The following is a 17,737-nucleotide window of genomic DNA, read 5'->3' as shown; positions in this document are numbered from 1 at the left end:
GTAACAGTCCTTATGGCAATTCATGGTACATTCACACCCACATTTACAGTGACCCAGTGATGACAGAGAACATCTTCTGCAGTGTATCTGGCCTCCACATTCACATGCAGCATATGACCAATCAGCTCCTGTAGGAATATTGAATAGGAATATAACAGGTGACTTGTCAAATTTCCAAAGCAGACAAATCACAGTAGCCAATTAGAAAGACAATGTTGGTGACCGAACAACGGCGGTACACGTTGATTTGCACTGGCGTGTCTAGAAGTCAATGGCAGGGTTTTTCCTGGGTCAAAATGGGTCTTCAGTGGTGGCTGATGAACATCATCCATCAACCTGTTAAAGCAACATTAGATAACTTTTGCTTATGGTTCCCCCATGTGGTTGATAAGCGCAATTGCCTGTTATCATCAGTGTCGTAAATACTGTACTGTCGCTGACTGTATAAGCTTCCCCGTGGGCTGCTCAACACGTGAATTTGTTGACTAAGCAGAGACCGCTGTTACATCATGTCACTTCATAAACTGTGCATGTACTAAAGCACTCTTTTGGCTCCCGCGGGTATACTACTGGGCTATACTAATAGCTCAAACTAGATTCTGAGGTAGCAGCTGGTTGTTAGCCGTTAGCGCATAGCGCGCTAGCTACATAGCAGCCATTTGCAGTCACCCAAAACACAACGCATGGACGTGAATGTGTTTAGTAACCAATGGAAATTATTTTCTGTAGTTATATTTTCGGAAACACACTCGCGACCAGGCATTGTGCTTTGTGTAATAGGTGCAATCACTAACTTACACTCACCTCGCTATGGGAATAGTGCCTAGCATAGTAACTATAGATACCGATAACATTAGTCTACGTGCATGAACTAAGGAATCAGCAACTTTTGACCATACAATATTTATTGTGGTTTGGTAGTCATCGTTTACAAGCATAATACTAAATTCGAGACGAGGCACGATCATGCTACGTAAGCTATTGAGACCCGGCAACATTACATTATCTCTAGTCTTCCTTACGGTTATAAACTGTGAACCAGTAATGTTAGGGCGCCAATAAACAACCTCAGCACAGCCTAATAACTAATAAGCTCAAGAGTACAGGACAGTAAGAAAAACTGTACATATAAGACTTTCAAATCCAGTAGCAGAAAGGCTAGGTCTCTATCCGTTTTGCAACCCGTTGCCTCTTGCAACTCGCGCCACTGAGTGTAAGTCCGTCAGATATTGATTCATGTTCGGGCTCGTGTCCGATCACTCTCTCTCTTTTCCTCTTGTTCTTTTTTTGCTGGCTCTGCCATGGTGATGGTTTGGAGGCTTAAGTTGAACTAGATCACCCAGGCTACGAGTAAAATGTGACTTATGCCGTTAAGCAGGTGATGGACGGGGCTTGTGAACCTTCCCGCACACCAAAGTTACAAGTGTAATTTCAGCCGATAGAGGGCTGCTTAGGTAGCAGCGGCAGTAAAATTAGTCTAGTTAAGAGTTGTCCTACCACTAAAATAATTTAAGAGAGATTATTTTAAAGTCGAAAAACTCTCTAGTGTTGCTTTAAATGTACCCTACTCTTGAACTGCGAGCCCAATATTGACAAAAAATCCAAATTAAATGCAAAGAAACATTTGATAGTTACATAATGGGTATAAAATTATGTGTCACAGCTATTACCTGTCACTCTCACTCCTTTCTTTCCCTTTGAGGGCATTAAAAAGCATAAAAAAAGTAAATATCCCATCCTTATTTTAAGTAACAGTTCTTATTTTCACCACATACAATTACATTTTATTTTATTTTATTACCAGCTAGCTAACAACAACTTGTGATTTGTTCTGGTTTCACCTCTCTCTGTGTAAACTAAATGATTTAGTTTAGTTACTACACATTTTGTCATATAAATCAACTGTAAATACTGTAGATTATTTAGACTAAATCTTACTAACCGCTCTTGCTTAATGACCTAAACACACTTAAAATGTGTGAGGGAGACGCACATGTTCGACTTCATTCAGCGCTGCGCAGACCAATCAGCATTTGATATCAAACTTCCGCCAGAGCGTTTTGAAGGGCTACTTCACGTCATATGCCGATCGATCTGCGCAACACAAAATTAAATCAAACACACACCTTAGTTTGGAGACTCTCTCTATGTCATTCATTGCTCATAAATCACATTCAATGATCAAATAAACCTTTGGTGGGGCAAAATTTCATTTTGGCAGCCACCAAAAACATTTCAATAGGAAAAACCCTGAATGGGTCCAGCCATTGTTCGGTTACCAACATTCCTCAAAATATCTTCTTTTGTTCAAATCCAGAGAAGAAAGAAAGTCATAAAGCAGGGGTATTCAATTAAAGTTCCAAGACGTCCGGTCTTTATATTTTCTTCCAAACGGAGGTCCGGACAATGTTTTTATTAATAAATATTTAAACAATTTAGCCGAGTTGGATACACTCTATAAAAGATATGATCTTTTATCAGGCCATTTTATATTTTGATATCCACAGTATGTATGTATGTATTGTAGGCTCTGTGGCTTTAGGGGAATACCCTCTTAATAGAAGTCTGATAATTAATATTTGTAAATAAAAAAACTACTGACAACATGCAAACAGCAAATGTAATGTAACAATTAAAATGCTCTCATCATAAACAGAAAACAAAGTTACTTACTAAACTAGACTTTCCATGCCATTCATACCAGAACTACTTCTATCTTTAAATAATCTCCCAATTAGAGCGTTGATCATTACAAAATGCGACCCTGCTTGTGAAAACCCAGCAAAGGTCCTTCATAAATTTCTCCTACAGAATATTCTGAGAAAATATAACAATATCTTCAATATTGACTGAATAATGCCAAAATCCTAGTGAAATTAATGCTTGAAATTAATATTTGATGCTTGTTATCTAATAATTAATTAGATTATGAGACTTTAGCTTGGGTTTGCACAGAGTCACAAATGTTTACATGCTGATCAATAATGCTAATGCTAAATGTAGATAAAACGTTATGGTTCATAAAATATCACAAATCTGGTTGAAAAGTTAAAGACATTTAGCAAACAGTAAACAGACTGACTGATACAAATACTTTAATATTGCTGCGTTTTGTTTACTGTCCATTACTGTGTGTCCATTTACGTGCTCTGCGTGTCTGCACTAGTGTTGTTAAAATAAGCACGTTTCTGCTGCTCTCCATGCGGCGCATCTTTGGCGTTAGAGAAGCAGCGCGCGCGCGAAAGGGTTATTAAAATTAAGTGTTTGGCGCAAGATATTAGAGAATATAGCGGCAAAAGATCAATTACATAAATGTTCCTGAGAGCGTGTGTGATTCTTCATTGTGTAGATGCGCGGCTCAATTTAAACAACCAAAATAGTCTAAAGTTTTAAATGGTTTATTAGGCTATGTCTCGCGGTCCGGACGGAACGAAGCAAAGGTCCGGATCCGGACCGTGGTCCGCCAATTGAAGACGACTGTCATATATAGGTTTGGAATGACAAGAGGGTGAGTAAATGATGACAGAATTTTCATTTTTGGGTGACCTATCCCTTTAAGTACCACCCTGCTTTAAAAAACAACCAAAACAACACAAACATTGCTCATATTGTTAAATCATCCAAACATTAAGGTCTGGATTTTGATGTTTGCAAACACAGCTAAAAATTCTGCAATGCAGTGCTGAAAAAGACGTGAGAAACAAAACTTATACAGTAAAATCCTACAGTTCTGAAGCTGGATGTGGTGGAGTATGAGAGGGGGTGGATGTGAATGAGATGATAAAGTGAGTAGGATGACAGAGTGTAGGATGCAGTCAATATAGAGAAAGCAAGATGAGGAACGAACAATGTGGTGGTACAGTAAATGAGTGAGCAAGCGAGAGGGTGTCTATTTGTGTGCTTGCGGATAACCTTCATGTGTGTAGGTGATGATGTGTGTTTGACTGCACTTACTTTAGCAGAATCTGTGATATTGTCCCAGAAGGGTGAAGGAAACTCTAAGCGGCCCACCAGGATCTGATCAAAAAGGTCTTCCTGAAAGTTGTTTTCACTACAAAAACAAATGCAGTGCGTACAGATAATAATGTACAGTATATGCATTACGACCAATAACTGACAAATACATTATAAGCACCATGTTAGCAAATCTAACACCATGTGTTTGGTTGCATGAACAGCTTAGACTATTCTTACAAGTTTAATTAATATTAAAATTCATTAATATAAATAAATGAATATAAAAAATGTGCAGTAATGTTGAGTTGTATCTATTGTCATGAGACTAAATTCTGGACATGTACTTAAAGGGATACTTCACCCAAGAATGAAAAATCTGTCATTATTTAGTCAACTTCGAGTTGTTCCAAATTTGTATGAATTTCTTTGTTCTGATGAACACATAGAAAGGTATTTTGAAGAATTCTTATAGTAGGAAAAATTACTTTATCATTTTTTTGTTATGTTGAACACAAAAGAAGACATTTTGAAGAATGAGGGCACTTTTGACTTGTATCTTTTCCTACTATGGTGGTCAATGGGGGGGGGATATGTCGGGTTATAAGCATTCTTCCAAATACCTTTCTCTGTGTTCATCAGAACAAAAAAATATATACAATTCGAAGGTGAACAAATGATGACAGAATTTTCATTTTTGGGTGAAGTATCCCTTTAAAACTAAGAGACTATCTTAAGTAGTGATACAAACATTAAGAACTGAGCAGCAGGTTTTATCTTGTTGTACCTGCGGAATGGTGGGAAGCCACACAGTAGGATGTAGGTAATCACACCAGCTGCCCAGATGTCCACCTTTAACCCGTAGCTACAGCAATGCCCAAACATGAAGACAGAGTCAAAAACATTCAAACCGCATTATTTAGAAGGCTTAAACAAATGTTATTCTTGCACACATTGTAGCGATAGAAATATTGTTTATATCCAATGATTTATATCCAGTGATTCTTACCCTGACTCCGCTATGATCTCTGGGGCTACGTAAGTGGGTGTTCCACACACAGTGTACAGCGGCCCCTCTACCACTGTGGCCAAGCCAAAATCACCCAGCTTTAAAGACTTGGTGCCATCAGGGTACTCACACACCTTGAAAATATAAACTCAGTTATTGTTTAATCCTCCAGACTTTTCATTTCTCCATTTGACATACCTCATGTCAATTGTTATGTACAAACTTGCTACATGTTTTTCTATATTTGGTTACATGAAGTCATGAGTGACAGTGTGTTTGTGCGTACTGGTTAAATGATTTGGAGTAGGTGTGTGTAGGTGTGTATATACTCGATGATTCACAAGCTTCGTGCCTCTACATGTGTATGCTAAAAAAGGTTCTTTAGGTGCGTTTATGTGTGGGTTTGTATGTTGGTGTGTGGGTTTGTTTATGAGCTGGAGTATCTTCAGATTTGTAGTCTAGTATGTACTATGAGAGTCTACTCTATGTTGTGAATAGATTCCCTTCACCCTTTAGCCATGAGTATATTCGACCATATTCACATATTCTAGCCACAAGAGCCCTATTATTTTTATATAACATTTTTTATAAAACATATTGTGTCCCTAATCAAAATATTACAGATACAAGTGTTTTATACTTCAGTAATTAAATCATTAAATTACTAGTGTAAAACATCTCTTTAGATGGGTTAATAGCAGGCTTTAAAAACAGATGCTATAGGCTTAAAGGGATAGTTTACCCAAAATGAAAATTCATTGACTTCCATTGTATGGACACAAAACCACTGAGACATTTCTCAAAATATTTTTTTATGTTCGGCGGAAGAAAGAGTCATATACAAGTTTTAAATGACATGAGGGTAAATGATGACAATTGTTATTTGGGTAAACTATCCCTCAAGTGGCTCAGTAGGGGTCATAGCAATGCTTTATCATGACTAAACTACTGCTGTGGACCAATTAGAATCCAGGACTGGAACTACCCTGTTCATCAATACCTGAATATTGTATCTGAGGAAGTGTGTGTGTGGATGTATATGTTTAGCTGTGAGAAGAGATTGAAAACGGTAAAAAACATTCCTCTGAGAACATCTGAGTTGGCTTTACTATAGGAAGGGCTCATAAATCAGCCACAGCATTTATTGATGTAAAATGTAAAGTTAACAGGTTTGTGTGAGTCAGGGAAAGGGGTTGGTTATGGTAAATATGACAATATTAGTAGCCTATGTCACTATTGCGTCTATGAGAGGTCCTCACTAATACACCTTTAAAGGTGTTTGTGGGAATTTGCATAAAAATATATATACAAAATCGGCACACCAATGCTCCAACAATATCAAAAGTTTTAATCGACTTTCACAAAACGTGTAGCGTTTCGAGCGCACATGCTCTTCATCAAACGAATGGGAATTTGCATACCAGCAGATTCTCAGGTTTGATGTCTCGATGGACGATACTCATTCTGTGCAGATATTTGAGAGCCGCAGCCAGGTTGAAAACCATTGCACTAGCATCTCTTTCAGTGTATTTTGTGGAGGAGGTGATTGCATCAAATAGATCTCCACCCTGGTAACAAACACACAGGTTAAAATATAAATAGAAAAATAAAGTTGTATTTTGAAAGAAAAACACTTTCACACAGGGGTTACTGCTTACTATTTGTATGGGTCTGATCAATATTTAAAGAGTAAATTTAGTAAAATGTATGTAGCTTAGGTTAATAACAACAAACAGAATTTGCAACTCATTTTAACATAATTAAAAAAGAAAATTTGATAAAAATAAAATCAGAATGGATCAGATTTTCTCTCTGGGAAATCATGAAAAGTTGATTTTTCGTGCCTGTACGGCCTTGGTTAGAGGAAAAGTATAATGTGTGTATAAGTGTGTTGTTGTTGAGAAGAGATAAAATGAACAATACCTTCACAAGTTCCATGACTAGATAGAGCTCAGTGGGCGTATCCACCTCCTCAATCAGCATAATTATATTAGGATGCTTCACACGCCTCAGCACCGCCACCTCATTCTCGATCAGGTGCTCCTGAGTGTTCAAAGCATGTGTCACTAAAAATTCCCAACCGTACCCTACAGCATCTCAGCATTCTTTTGTCTTTAGCTGCTGAGGCATACATTTACATGAACTCCTGAGGTTTGCTTTTGCAGGAAACAGGCAAACAGGAAACTAACGTCCTCAGTTAAAGCACAGGCTGAAACTAGACCATAATACATTTGCACCTTACACATAACCGCTGTTTGCTTAAACAACAGGCCATTACATTAATTTTATCGGTACATCATAGTTGAATCAGTTTTACATTAAAAACCAATCAACTAGTGATTCCAGAGACTAGTGAACTTTAGTGAAATTTTTGTTGTCCTTAGATGTTGGCCAGCGTTTGGCCATTGTCTACAAAAACTTGCATGCAAGCATAATGATAGATGTATGACAATAAATAAAACATAATCTAATAACCATTATCTAATTCAGCCAATGCCCCACAACCTCAGGATCAACAGCGGAATATAAATAATTCACATCTCAATATCCAAACCAGCGTGAATACCCCTAAGGTAACTCACTTTTCCACGGCATTTGTTTTTGTCAATGATTTTTAGTGCAAACTCCTTTCCGGTGCATCTGTGCAGAGAAAGATAAAACAGAACAATAGGTTTACAGTGCTTATGACCCTTAAGAATCAATTTATACGGTTCATTTCCTTTCAGTAGAGAGGTGTGCTATAAATGTTTAAGGCAAAAAAAAGAACCGTAAACAGAATCCAAATGGTGATGCTATTGTGTACTTCAAGAAAGGAGAAACATCTTACAGTACAATGGATTACAGTTGTATTGACCATCAAGCAACAATTTAGAATACTTTTTGGCATGTTTGACTGAAATCTAAACACTTGCAAAAAACATCCAAAAACACATGACACCATAACTATGGGTGTTAATGTAGATATACTTGGATATTGATGATGATGACAATGACTGAACCAACAGATCAGATCATATCACTTGCAAAATGGCAGTATGCACAGTTTGCACAAGGCCTGTTTTTCTCTGACAGAACAGAAATAACATCAGATAAAATAAGCCTTGGTGGTTTTCTTACCGCTCAACACACTCCTTTACAACAGCAAAGTTTCCATCACCTATAACTTTGCCAATTTTGTACTTGTCCAAAATAGTGGAGGCAGCAAGGTTCCGATTGCCATTAACTAAAAAAGAACAAAGCAATATCTTACACATATTTTGAGACAATTGTGACGTCTTAAAGGAACATTTCACCCCCAAAATTCTGTCATCATTTACTCCCCCTTGAGTTGTTCCAAATCTGTAAACATTTCTTTGTTCTGATGAACACATAGAAAGGTATTTGGAAGAATGCTTGTAACCAAAGAGTTCTTGGCCACCATTGACTACCATAGTAGGAAAAAATATAATGGTAATTAAAAGTGCCCCAGCACTGTTTGTTTTCCTACATTATTCAAAATATCTTCTTTTGTGTTCAGCAGAACAAAGAAATTTATAAAGCAAATTTTCCTACTACGGTAGTCAATAGTGGCCAAGAACTGTATGGTTCCAAGCACTCTTCCAAATATATTTCTCCGTGTTCATCAGCAACAAAGAAATTTATACAGATTTGAATCAACTTGAGGGTGTGTAAACAAAGACAGAATTTGTATTTTTGGGTGAACTGTTCCTTTAACAATACACAATACTATGTCCAAACAATATATAAACCACAAAGGTGTTAAAGGTGAAGTGTGTAATATAAAAATGTAATAATTCCTTCACCATTGGTCAGAAAACAGATAGCCCCGCCCCAAGCTCACATCATTGGTTGAGCCAATGTTGTTATTTCCAGCCTGGTCAAGTACTCCAAAAAACACACTGCAACTCTGTTTAGTGAAGCTTTTGGCACAAGAATCACACACTTCGCCTTCACCTTCACCTTCAACTTTGTGTGTGTGTGTGTGTGCGTGTGTGTGTGTGTGTGTGTGTGTGTGCGTGCGTGCGTGCGTGCGTGCGTGCGTGCGTGCGTGTGTGTGTGCGTGCGTGCGTGCGTGTGTGTGCGTCTGCGTCTGCCTTACACAGACAAACAACTCAAGGTCAATTGACTCATGCGCTGCTGAGCAGGGATGTTTCCTAATACACTGTCGCCACAGTGTGAGAGAGTGTGTGGTGCAAATGTGGCAAAGAGTGGCATGTGTGTCAGCACTTTCTCTCCAGACTGCCATGCCCCTGAAATGCCCTTTGGGGACTTCTGGGCCTGAAAGCCACAGTGAGAGGCAAGGTGAGCGAGTGCATGACGGTGATCAAGAAGGAGAGAGAGAGACACAGCGGATGGACATGTACCTTCAGGGCTCACACTGTTGTTATGTTGCTGGGGCTGCTCAGAGGAGCCGTTCACATTGGTTATAGAAGAGTGATGTGCTGGAATCTGCAGACAGACAGAAAACAAATAAATCACCTTAAAAATTAGAGAAATAATAATAAAAGGATCACAAGCATTAGAATAGAGCTGGGTGATAAAGCCAAAAAATATATATACAAATATACTCAATTTGTTAGCCTTCTGAGAAAGTATGTATGTAAAATGTAAAAAAATTACTTAAAAAAAAAGACTCAATAGGTTATCACTTTTTCATTTTTAGAACATCCGATTGGACAAAAATTTGTGCTGTGCAGGACGAGTCATTAATGAGGCATTCGTATTTTTGGTCTATTTTTACACATTTTCATCCTATATCATCAATATTATCAGTCAATTGATTGGCCCAGCCAAAAAAACTAAATGATGTAACCTGGTTATAGAAGCTGAAGAATAATAAAGCATGAAGCACTTCCATTTTATCCACAATAACATATTGCTATCGTACACTAAGCATTATTATTAAGAAAGTAAATAACTAATGAATAAACAACAAGAGTTAACTAAATAAACAACTGCCTGAAAGACAAATTGGATGACTGAAATAACAAATAATGAACCTTGTCTTAAAGGATTTAAAATGATGTGACAATCTACATGGTTAAAAAGCTTGCTTGTTATCTTAAATCAGCAGCAAAATAAGAATTAAACTGATGTGACATTGACATGAGAAAAGACTAAGTAATCCAAAGAAAAGACAAACGCCAGCAGCATTTTGGTTAAAGCTGGTTTAATACAGGCTGAAGGATTCCTCTGGGTACACAGGTAGCTGGGTATACATGGTGTTTTCAGCATAAACATATACTGTAACGTGATGTATTGCTGAATTCAATATAATGCCAAACTCTATGCTATTGAATGACATTCTTGATTTAAAAATCATTGATGCAAGATCCCAAGTCATGATATGAATACCCAAAGGGAACTTCAACCAATCAGAAATGCTGCTATAGAGTTTCATAATACCTGTCGAGTGAGACGGAGGGGGACTCCCATCCGCTTGTTGCAACTAAACTAAAGGCAAGTGGGAAGATATTTATGTAACTTCAGCGTTGGTGCATTTGGTCTAAAATAAGCTTGGATTCTCAGGAGCAATGTGCAAAGAACCTTGCTGAAGGGCAGTTTTCTGCCAAACCACTTATTCAGTAAGAAAAGAAAAAATGGTTAAATATTATGAATAATTCATTGAGACCAGTTTCAAAATAGATATTCTTAGAAAATAGTGTAAAAAAGGTTAACAAACAACAAAAGGTTGTTTTTGTATTGAAATCTTTATTTGCAGACTTAACTATTCTGGCATGTGTTGAGATATCTTCTAAAATTTGGAGAAGATGGTTTTCTTTAGAGAAAAACATGAGAAGTCCTTCAGCTCTCTTTTCAATCCCTTTGCTGTCTAGAAATAACAATTGAGATCTTATTTTCTCTGTGAGGGTGCATCGAATAATCCACTATCTAAAAAATCCTCTCTAAAAATCAAGCACTTGATTTTCCTGAATGCATGAAAGTGTCTCTTCAGCAGTTCCTCCTTGACACAACAAGAAGCTTACAGTATCTGTCTGACAGGCAGTGAGTTAAGTAGATTAACCCCAGAGTTCAGTTCTCAAGCTTTTGATTGTATTTGACTTTGACCTTTGGTTAAACTACAGTTTGCTGCAGTAAGACGTCAGTATCAATGGATCGACTCACAATGTTTCTAAGAATAGGTGTGATTAGCGGATTTTCCATTACAACTTTTGTACTGTAGATTGTTGTCCAGATCAAGAAACTATATCAACTTAACACATTTATTTTGTTTGTCTGGATCATGTATTGTACAAAATGTACAAAATAAGTTTACAAAATATTCCTTATAATATAAATATGATATAAATTGTTATTTTGCAAACAATTTGTAAAAATTAAAGAAATATTATTCTTACTATGGGCAGGAAAGAAATGTGACATGATGAAGCATTTCATACCAGGGCACTTTGTGTCTATTGTACGTGAACCAGAAAAACCCTGTTTGTATAAAATATAGATTACATTAGGAAAACATTATATATGGCAGATGGCAAAAGATGCATTTTTGGTCATCTTGAAGGGTCTAGTGGAAATTGCTAAAGTATGTTTTGTGTATGTTTTTGGCAGTGAGTGGTTTTGGCCATCTTAGCTCTACTCTTTCTTAATCACAACAATTACGTCTACGAGTGATGTGATGCTATCATCCACGAGTCAGCATCCAGATGCCTGATCCTATTTCTGACTTGACAAAAAATAATCTATTCTAAAACTTGGGACGTTTTGACAGTAAACGGATTAGCAGCACAGAGGAAGCTTGTTGCTATGCCAACGGGTTTACCTTAAAGTTGCGCATGCTGCGGGGGCTGGTTGGGGAGGAGCTGGAGGATTTGGCAGATTTGGGGGTTGTGATTTGGCTGTTGGGTGCTCCATTTACTGAAGAAAGAGACAAGATGGAAGGAGATATTAGAACATTACTTTTTGTCCTTATTACTTCTCTTCTCACTTCATCATGTGCCCTTATGGTCACTATTACGTCTTCATTTATTATAATGATTAGGACATCCGCACCATCCATCTACTGTAATGTGTTTGAGGTGCATTTGGTAAATGCATTAAATAGGCTATCGACAAGTCTCTCAACACACAAACATAAGACTTCACATGCACAATTTACTTGAGCTCAAATACACACTTCAGTCAGACTACAAAAGGCCATATATATATTATATATAAATAAACACAGCAAATTCCCTTTCACTAATGTCCCACATATTTTGTAGCAGGACAAGTCAGCAGCACAAAGCACAGCACATTATGGACTGCATCCCAAGTACGTCAGTCTCCGCAGGGGGCACAGCTTTGTAGAAAAGCAGCTCTTGCGTTTCCCGCTGAGTGTTTTGATGGTGGCATGAGCAGAATTCTCATGAGACATGTGATAGGGACCTTGTAGTTAAGGGGCAAAGGACTTCAGGGGTGCGTGTCCTGCATTAGCTGCTTTAAGCAAAAGGCATATGAGACTGCCTGAGCATCCACATCCAAATAGTCTGCATGGGTTTAAGTGTGTGGGTGTCAAAGTGCGGAGCTGTGGCCAGCGAGGGAGTTTGAAATAGCCCTGTAGACTATTTGATGGATTTGGAGGCCATGAAGCAGAGCTATTAGCATGATTGAATGCTACACTGAAGGGCAGGAGGTCACATACAGTTAATTCCACAGATGAATGTCCTTTAGGCCACTTCAAAATGTTTTAAATTCCTTTCAATATCCTCAAGAACTTCATCGGGTGTCAGCTCATTTTTCAGATGAGAACAATTACTGACTTCCGGTTCAAGAACACATGAAGTCCCAATTTCTATTTTGTATCCTTTTTTTAAATGGAATTGTGGGCAAATATGCCTTAAAAAATGAAGATCGGTCTGTGAGTCTACCGCAAAATATTGTACCACATTGGAAACTATTAATTTTAGACTATTATATACTAGGGATTACTATTAGATATAAAAACATATTTACAAATACATTTGTAATATTAAGGTTGTAGTTTTAGCAGCAAAACTTACTTGGTGATTTAACTGGAGACTGACTAGAGAAGTGTCCTGCAGTTCTTCTCACTATAAAGGCAAAAGGAAAAGAAGAGAGTGAGAAAGGTAGAAGACTGAAAGAGCATGACGAAGAGCAAAACACTGTGACAGGAGTGGGAATAGGACTAACTGAAAGACACATGATTCAGGGACATGTCAATCGCAATAAATCAAAGTCAGAAATTCAGTTTCTGTTTTTGTTATTCTTTTCCAAACTTTTGCTGTGAGCACTGAACCAAACTCTGAATTGCAGATAAAGAGATAGTTCACTCATTCTGTCAACATTTACTCATCCTCGTGTTGGACTAAATATGAAGTTTACTTGAATGTTTTTGTTGAACTTTTTAATATAAATAAATAACAAGACCACAGCGGTTGTCAAATTTTAAAAAGTATAAAAGTAGTCATATACTGATATATTGCAGTGGCCAATATAATCAGCCGGTATTTGAATTATTGTCAATTCTCTGTATATTTCCCACAATTTGTCTTATCTCAACCTCATATTACATTGTTTGGTAAACAAGTCAAGCTTAATTTATTCAATAAAACATTTCCACTTCTACAGCCAACAAATCTCATATACTGTATGATGAAGTTAGTTTGTCAGTGACTTTTCAGGTAATATTCCTAACACACTATCGTACCATTTCAGGAGACAAGGAACAAAGAACACATGTCATATATCGTAATATATCCTTTTGTGCTACATGAATGAAAGAAAATCATACAGTTCTGGAATAATGTGAGGGCTAGTAAATGATGACAGATTTTGTTATGTGTACTGTTCCTTTAAAAGGAGGGAGAACTAAAAGTAGCAGTTAAAACTAAAAAAATTGAGTGGCTTATGCATAAACTTGTTTAGTGTGAAGATGCATTTAGTGCCCCCTAGTGTCTTTAGTGTCTTGGTTGTCCCCCCCAGCACAGTGCTCTGTGTATCCTCACCTGATCCAGGGGATTTGCTGCGTCGGGTCACACCTGGACTTTTAATTCCAGAGTATCTCACAGGGGCAGGAGAACGAGGAGAGTAAGACGACTTGATTACTCGACACTCTGGAAATAACACAGACTCTATTATTTGGGAGAGGATAACTTACTTGATGTCTCATAATAACACAGAATTAAAAGCTGTTTGAGGTTAAAGTGTTAGGTTGGTATGAATCAGTGGTTTCAGAGATTTTACAAAGGTACAAGAATTAGGAGCACTTATTGTCTTTATTCCAAGATTAACTTTTTGATTTAACAGTTTGACTAACTGTACAAATCTGTCTGTGATTCATTTCCTCATTTAAAAATATATAATTTACCCTTTAAAGCAGTACAATTGACACACTGAAAGGAAGATACAGAATGTTCTTGACACACACAACAAACATACACTACACAGTCAAGCTCAAATCAGAGCTGATATCATGTTTGACCAATTACTGTAATGATCACAAACCGATTGTCCTATACGTACAGTTAAACATATAGAGTAAGTGAGTTGTGAAGAAACATCAGCAGAAATATTTCAGCTTTGCATGTGCCAAGACTTTGAAGCGCTATGCAGAGGCGTAATGAAATTGCCTGCCCAAGGCCTATGAGAACAGCCCATCGCTATAATGAGAGAAGTAGGTGCAAAACTTTAAAGCTTTTTCTAGGCAGCCGGACTTGATCCATTCCATTGATTTCAAGGCACATGTTATTCACAAATAAACTGATAAACAGCAGATTGCAAAATGACAAAAATAAAACAAGCTAAACAGTGAAATTGAAATGTCATTACTATCAATATAATATATTTCATGGGGATTAATGTAAGAATTTATTAGCAGCTTCTGAGAGACAAAATGTAATGAGCTCTTTAGTTACAGAGAATTTAGGTTTGTGGTGGGTTGACGTATTGAAGCATTCACGCTGCTGTAAGAAGAAAAGGAGTAAATACCGTCAGACGCTAACTTACAGTTTCTTTATATTTTTGGAAAAGTCCTACTTAGTCTAAGTGGGGCAGTGGTGAAGAACTGGGACAAAATGCCAACCAGATGAACTAAATTCACACGGCTATGAATCAAGCTATCACAGTTCATGTGTGGGAAAAGCTACAAAAACTGGATGTATTTCAGAGAAACAGGAAGCTCATATTATTTTATTTCAAACTTAACCATAAATCACAGACTATCTTCACTTCCCCACCTATCGAGTTCACAATGAGACAAAGTGCACATGAAACAATTGTGGGGCACTTCGGATAACAGGGTCACTTCATGACAATGGCAATCATGCAGTCTCTTGTCCAATGGCTTTTGGGCATGAAGAGGGTTAATTTTTTAAACCTTGCATTTGAATGAATGACTCCATTTTGGAACAGATACTATTGAATACTTTTCCTTATAAAAGACAACTGTGTGCTGTTAAAGGGATAGTTCACCCAAAAATACAAATTCTGTCATCATTTACTCACCCTTAAATTGTTCCAAATCTGTATAAATTGCTTTGTTCTGATGAACACAGAGAAACATATTTGGAAGAATGCTTGTAACTAAACAGTTCTTGGCCACCATTGACTACCAATGGTGGTCAAAAGTGCCCCAGAACTGTTTGCTTTCCTTCATTCTTCAAAATATATTCTTTGACAGAACAAAGAAATGTAAAAAGCAATTTGTCCTACTATGGTAGTCAATCGTGGCCAATAACTGTTTGCTTACAAGCACTCTTCCAAATATCTTTCTGTGTTCATCAGAACTAAGAATTGTAAGAGATTTGGAACAACTTGAGGGTGAGTAAATGATGACAGAATTTGGGTGAACTGTTCCTTCAAGTCAGTAACAATAACAATACAACAATAAATAAAGCTACAAATGAGATGATACTCTCACTGAGGACAACTAAATATGCAAGAGATTTATTCTTGACTGCATTTAAAATGTTTATAAATGACATTTTTATAAACCCTCATTTTCATGATTTGAGTTGAATGCACGTTATCTGTAAAAGAAGTTAAATGCAAATTATCTTTAAAGTATGGCATTTGAAATGCAATAATGAAGTAAAAATGAAGTTAGTGCTTAGCTGATCCTACCGGTTAGAAAGGCTGCAGAAGCCTTACCACTGTGATCCAACACAAAATCATCCTGTGCATAGCGGAATTTCTCAGGCCCGCATGCAATGAACACGTCATCCTCCCCGAAAAAATCCAGCAAACATGTAATCTACACAGAGAGGGGTGGAGAGAGAGAAAGAGGGAAACACTGTTTGAGAAATGAATGGACGTAATCATGTGACAGAAACAGATATTGATGAACTGATAAAGCATGTCGTTCACAACAAAGTTTCAGAGAACATTTGAAATACCCCAAAACAAAAAGTAGTGCCCAAAACTCGTACGATTGTTTAAATTAAATAAATGTATTGTTTGAAAGTTATTAATAAATGTAAGTTTATGTCTTTTTCATAAACTTGGTAACAGGGTAGTAAAAACCATATCTTCCTACCATATTAAGTTACTGTTTGTGATAATAAATAATAACATAAATTAGCTGTGCATTTGATTAAATATATTGATTATTAATGAACAGCTACTTTTTATGTGTATCTGACATAAGTAATACTTCTCATTAACAAAACATGCTGTTAGTGCCTCTATTGCTTAAAAAATGGCATATTCACTTTAAATACAGGAAAAGTAGAAAGCATGCAATTCAAATCCTTACTGTTGCCATATAATTTTTCCTCTAGAAAATAAACCTACAAAAGCCACACATGGATTTTTTTTGAAAAGTTCACCAAATCTGCAGTCCAGCTGAGTAACACATACAGTGTGTCACATTTTGGAAGTACCATGCAAACACCCCCATACACACACAACCTCGGTGGAAGTGGGCAAGGAGTGATGTCCGGATCTCAGCCCACTCTCCTCTTCTCATGAAGGTGGGCAGCAAGAAACAGATGGTCCTAATGTGGAGCTCCATCAAACACACACACACACACACACACAGAACTGACAGAATGGTCACAGATGGAAAGCAGAGGTACAGAGGCCCATCCTCCTCTTTATAAGGTTGACACAACATTAGACAGAATAATGAAAATAGTGAAAATAGTGAAAGAGAGGGTACAGAGCATGACAAACAGGGACAAGAGAGAACTGGTGGGAGATAAAGCTCTGGAGTCTCTCTTGTTTACATGTTAAAAATGTTAATGATGAATCTGCTATTCAACAGGCTCAATGGGCATTCTTTGAAAAACACAATAACCACACTTCCCCACAGAAACAAAGATGAGAAGTATCATTCAGTTCATATGCTTAGACTTATTTAGCCAATTTAGCATTATTAAAGTGATATAGCTTACTATATAGCTTACAATATTAAAGTAAACTAGCGTTTAAGATCTTTCCTACTGTGTACCACATAACACATTAGATTTGATGAGGATGAGTAAATAATAATACATGTTCATTTCATTAAATTGTAACTTTATTGCAAAGTGTTACTGAAAACACTTTTTCTTAATGAACCACATAAAATGTCTTCCTTTAAATGGAGCTGCTACCAAAGTGCTATACTCTACAAATGACAGGTCTGTGGGACAGATCTTAAGTTGTGTTCCCATCAGTCAAATGATCAGAGGAGCATATGGGCACAGTTGCTGGCCTGAGTACAGTTACAGACTAAACCCACACTGGGAGACTATTTACTATGCCTGATATGTTTTAGCTGATATCTTGGATCTGTCAAACAAAATACAGTCTGGAATGGAGCCTTTTTGGAGT

General features: G+C 37.1%; 1 protein-coding gene across 9 annotated transcripts in view; it reads right to left on the bottom strand.

The window, feature by feature from the left end:
- dclk2a (doublecortin-like kinase 2a) overlaps positions 1 to 17,737 on the bottom strand; it is a 44,659-nt gene that overhangs the window by 7,231 nt on the left and 19,691 nt on the right. For 5 of the 9 annotated variants that reach the window (XR_008962720.1, XR_008962718.1, XR_008962719.1 and 2 more), the window contains exons 3-16: positions 16,046 to 16,175; positions 13,930 to 14,037; positions 12,964 to 13,014; positions 11,745 to 11,839; positions 10,370 to 10,417; positions 9,328 to 9,412; positions 8,081 to 8,186; positions 7,546 to 7,603; positions 6,887 to 7,006; positions 6,385 to 6,531; positions 4,964 to 5,097; positions 4,742 to 4,819; positions 3,955 to 4,051; positions 42 to 128 (exon numbers count right to left, since the gene is read on the bottom strand). Coding sequence is in view for 6 of the 9 variants with exons in the window: in XM_057330577.1 (XP_057186560.1) it covers positions 42 to 128; positions 3,955 to 4,051; positions 4,742 to 4,819; positions 4,964 to 5,097; positions 6,385 to 6,531; positions 6,887 to 7,006; positions 7,546 to 7,603; positions 8,081 to 8,186; positions 9,328 to 9,412; positions 10,370 to 10,417; positions 11,745 to 11,839; positions 12,964 to 13,014; positions 13,930 to 14,037; positions 16,046 to 16,175 (1,344 nt within the window). In the remaining 3 variants the exon portion in view is untranslated. The remainder of the gene's footprint in view (positions 1 to 41; positions 129 to 3,954; positions 4,052 to 4,741; positions 4,820 to 4,963; positions 5,098 to 6,384; positions 6,532 to 6,886; positions 7,007 to 7,545; positions 7,604 to 8,080; positions 8,187 to 9,327; positions 9,413 to 10,369; positions 10,418 to 11,744; positions 11,840 to 12,963; positions 13,015 to 13,929; positions 14,038 to 16,045; positions 16,176 to 17,737) is intronic. The other 4 variants (XM_057330578.1, XM_057330581.1, XM_057330579.1 and 1 more) reach the window with 4 other exon arrangements.

This window comes from Triplophysa rosa, linkage group LG4 (genome assembly GCF_024868665.1).
Source record: "Triplophysa rosa linkage group LG4, Trosa_1v2, whole genome shotgun sequence".
Taxonomy (NCBI): domain Eukaryota; kingdom Metazoa; phylum Chordata; class Actinopteri; order Cypriniformes; family Nemacheilidae; genus Triplophysa; species Triplophysa rosa.
Note: the sequence above shows the minus strand (reverse complement) of the source record. Positions and strands in the feature narration are given on the sequence as shown.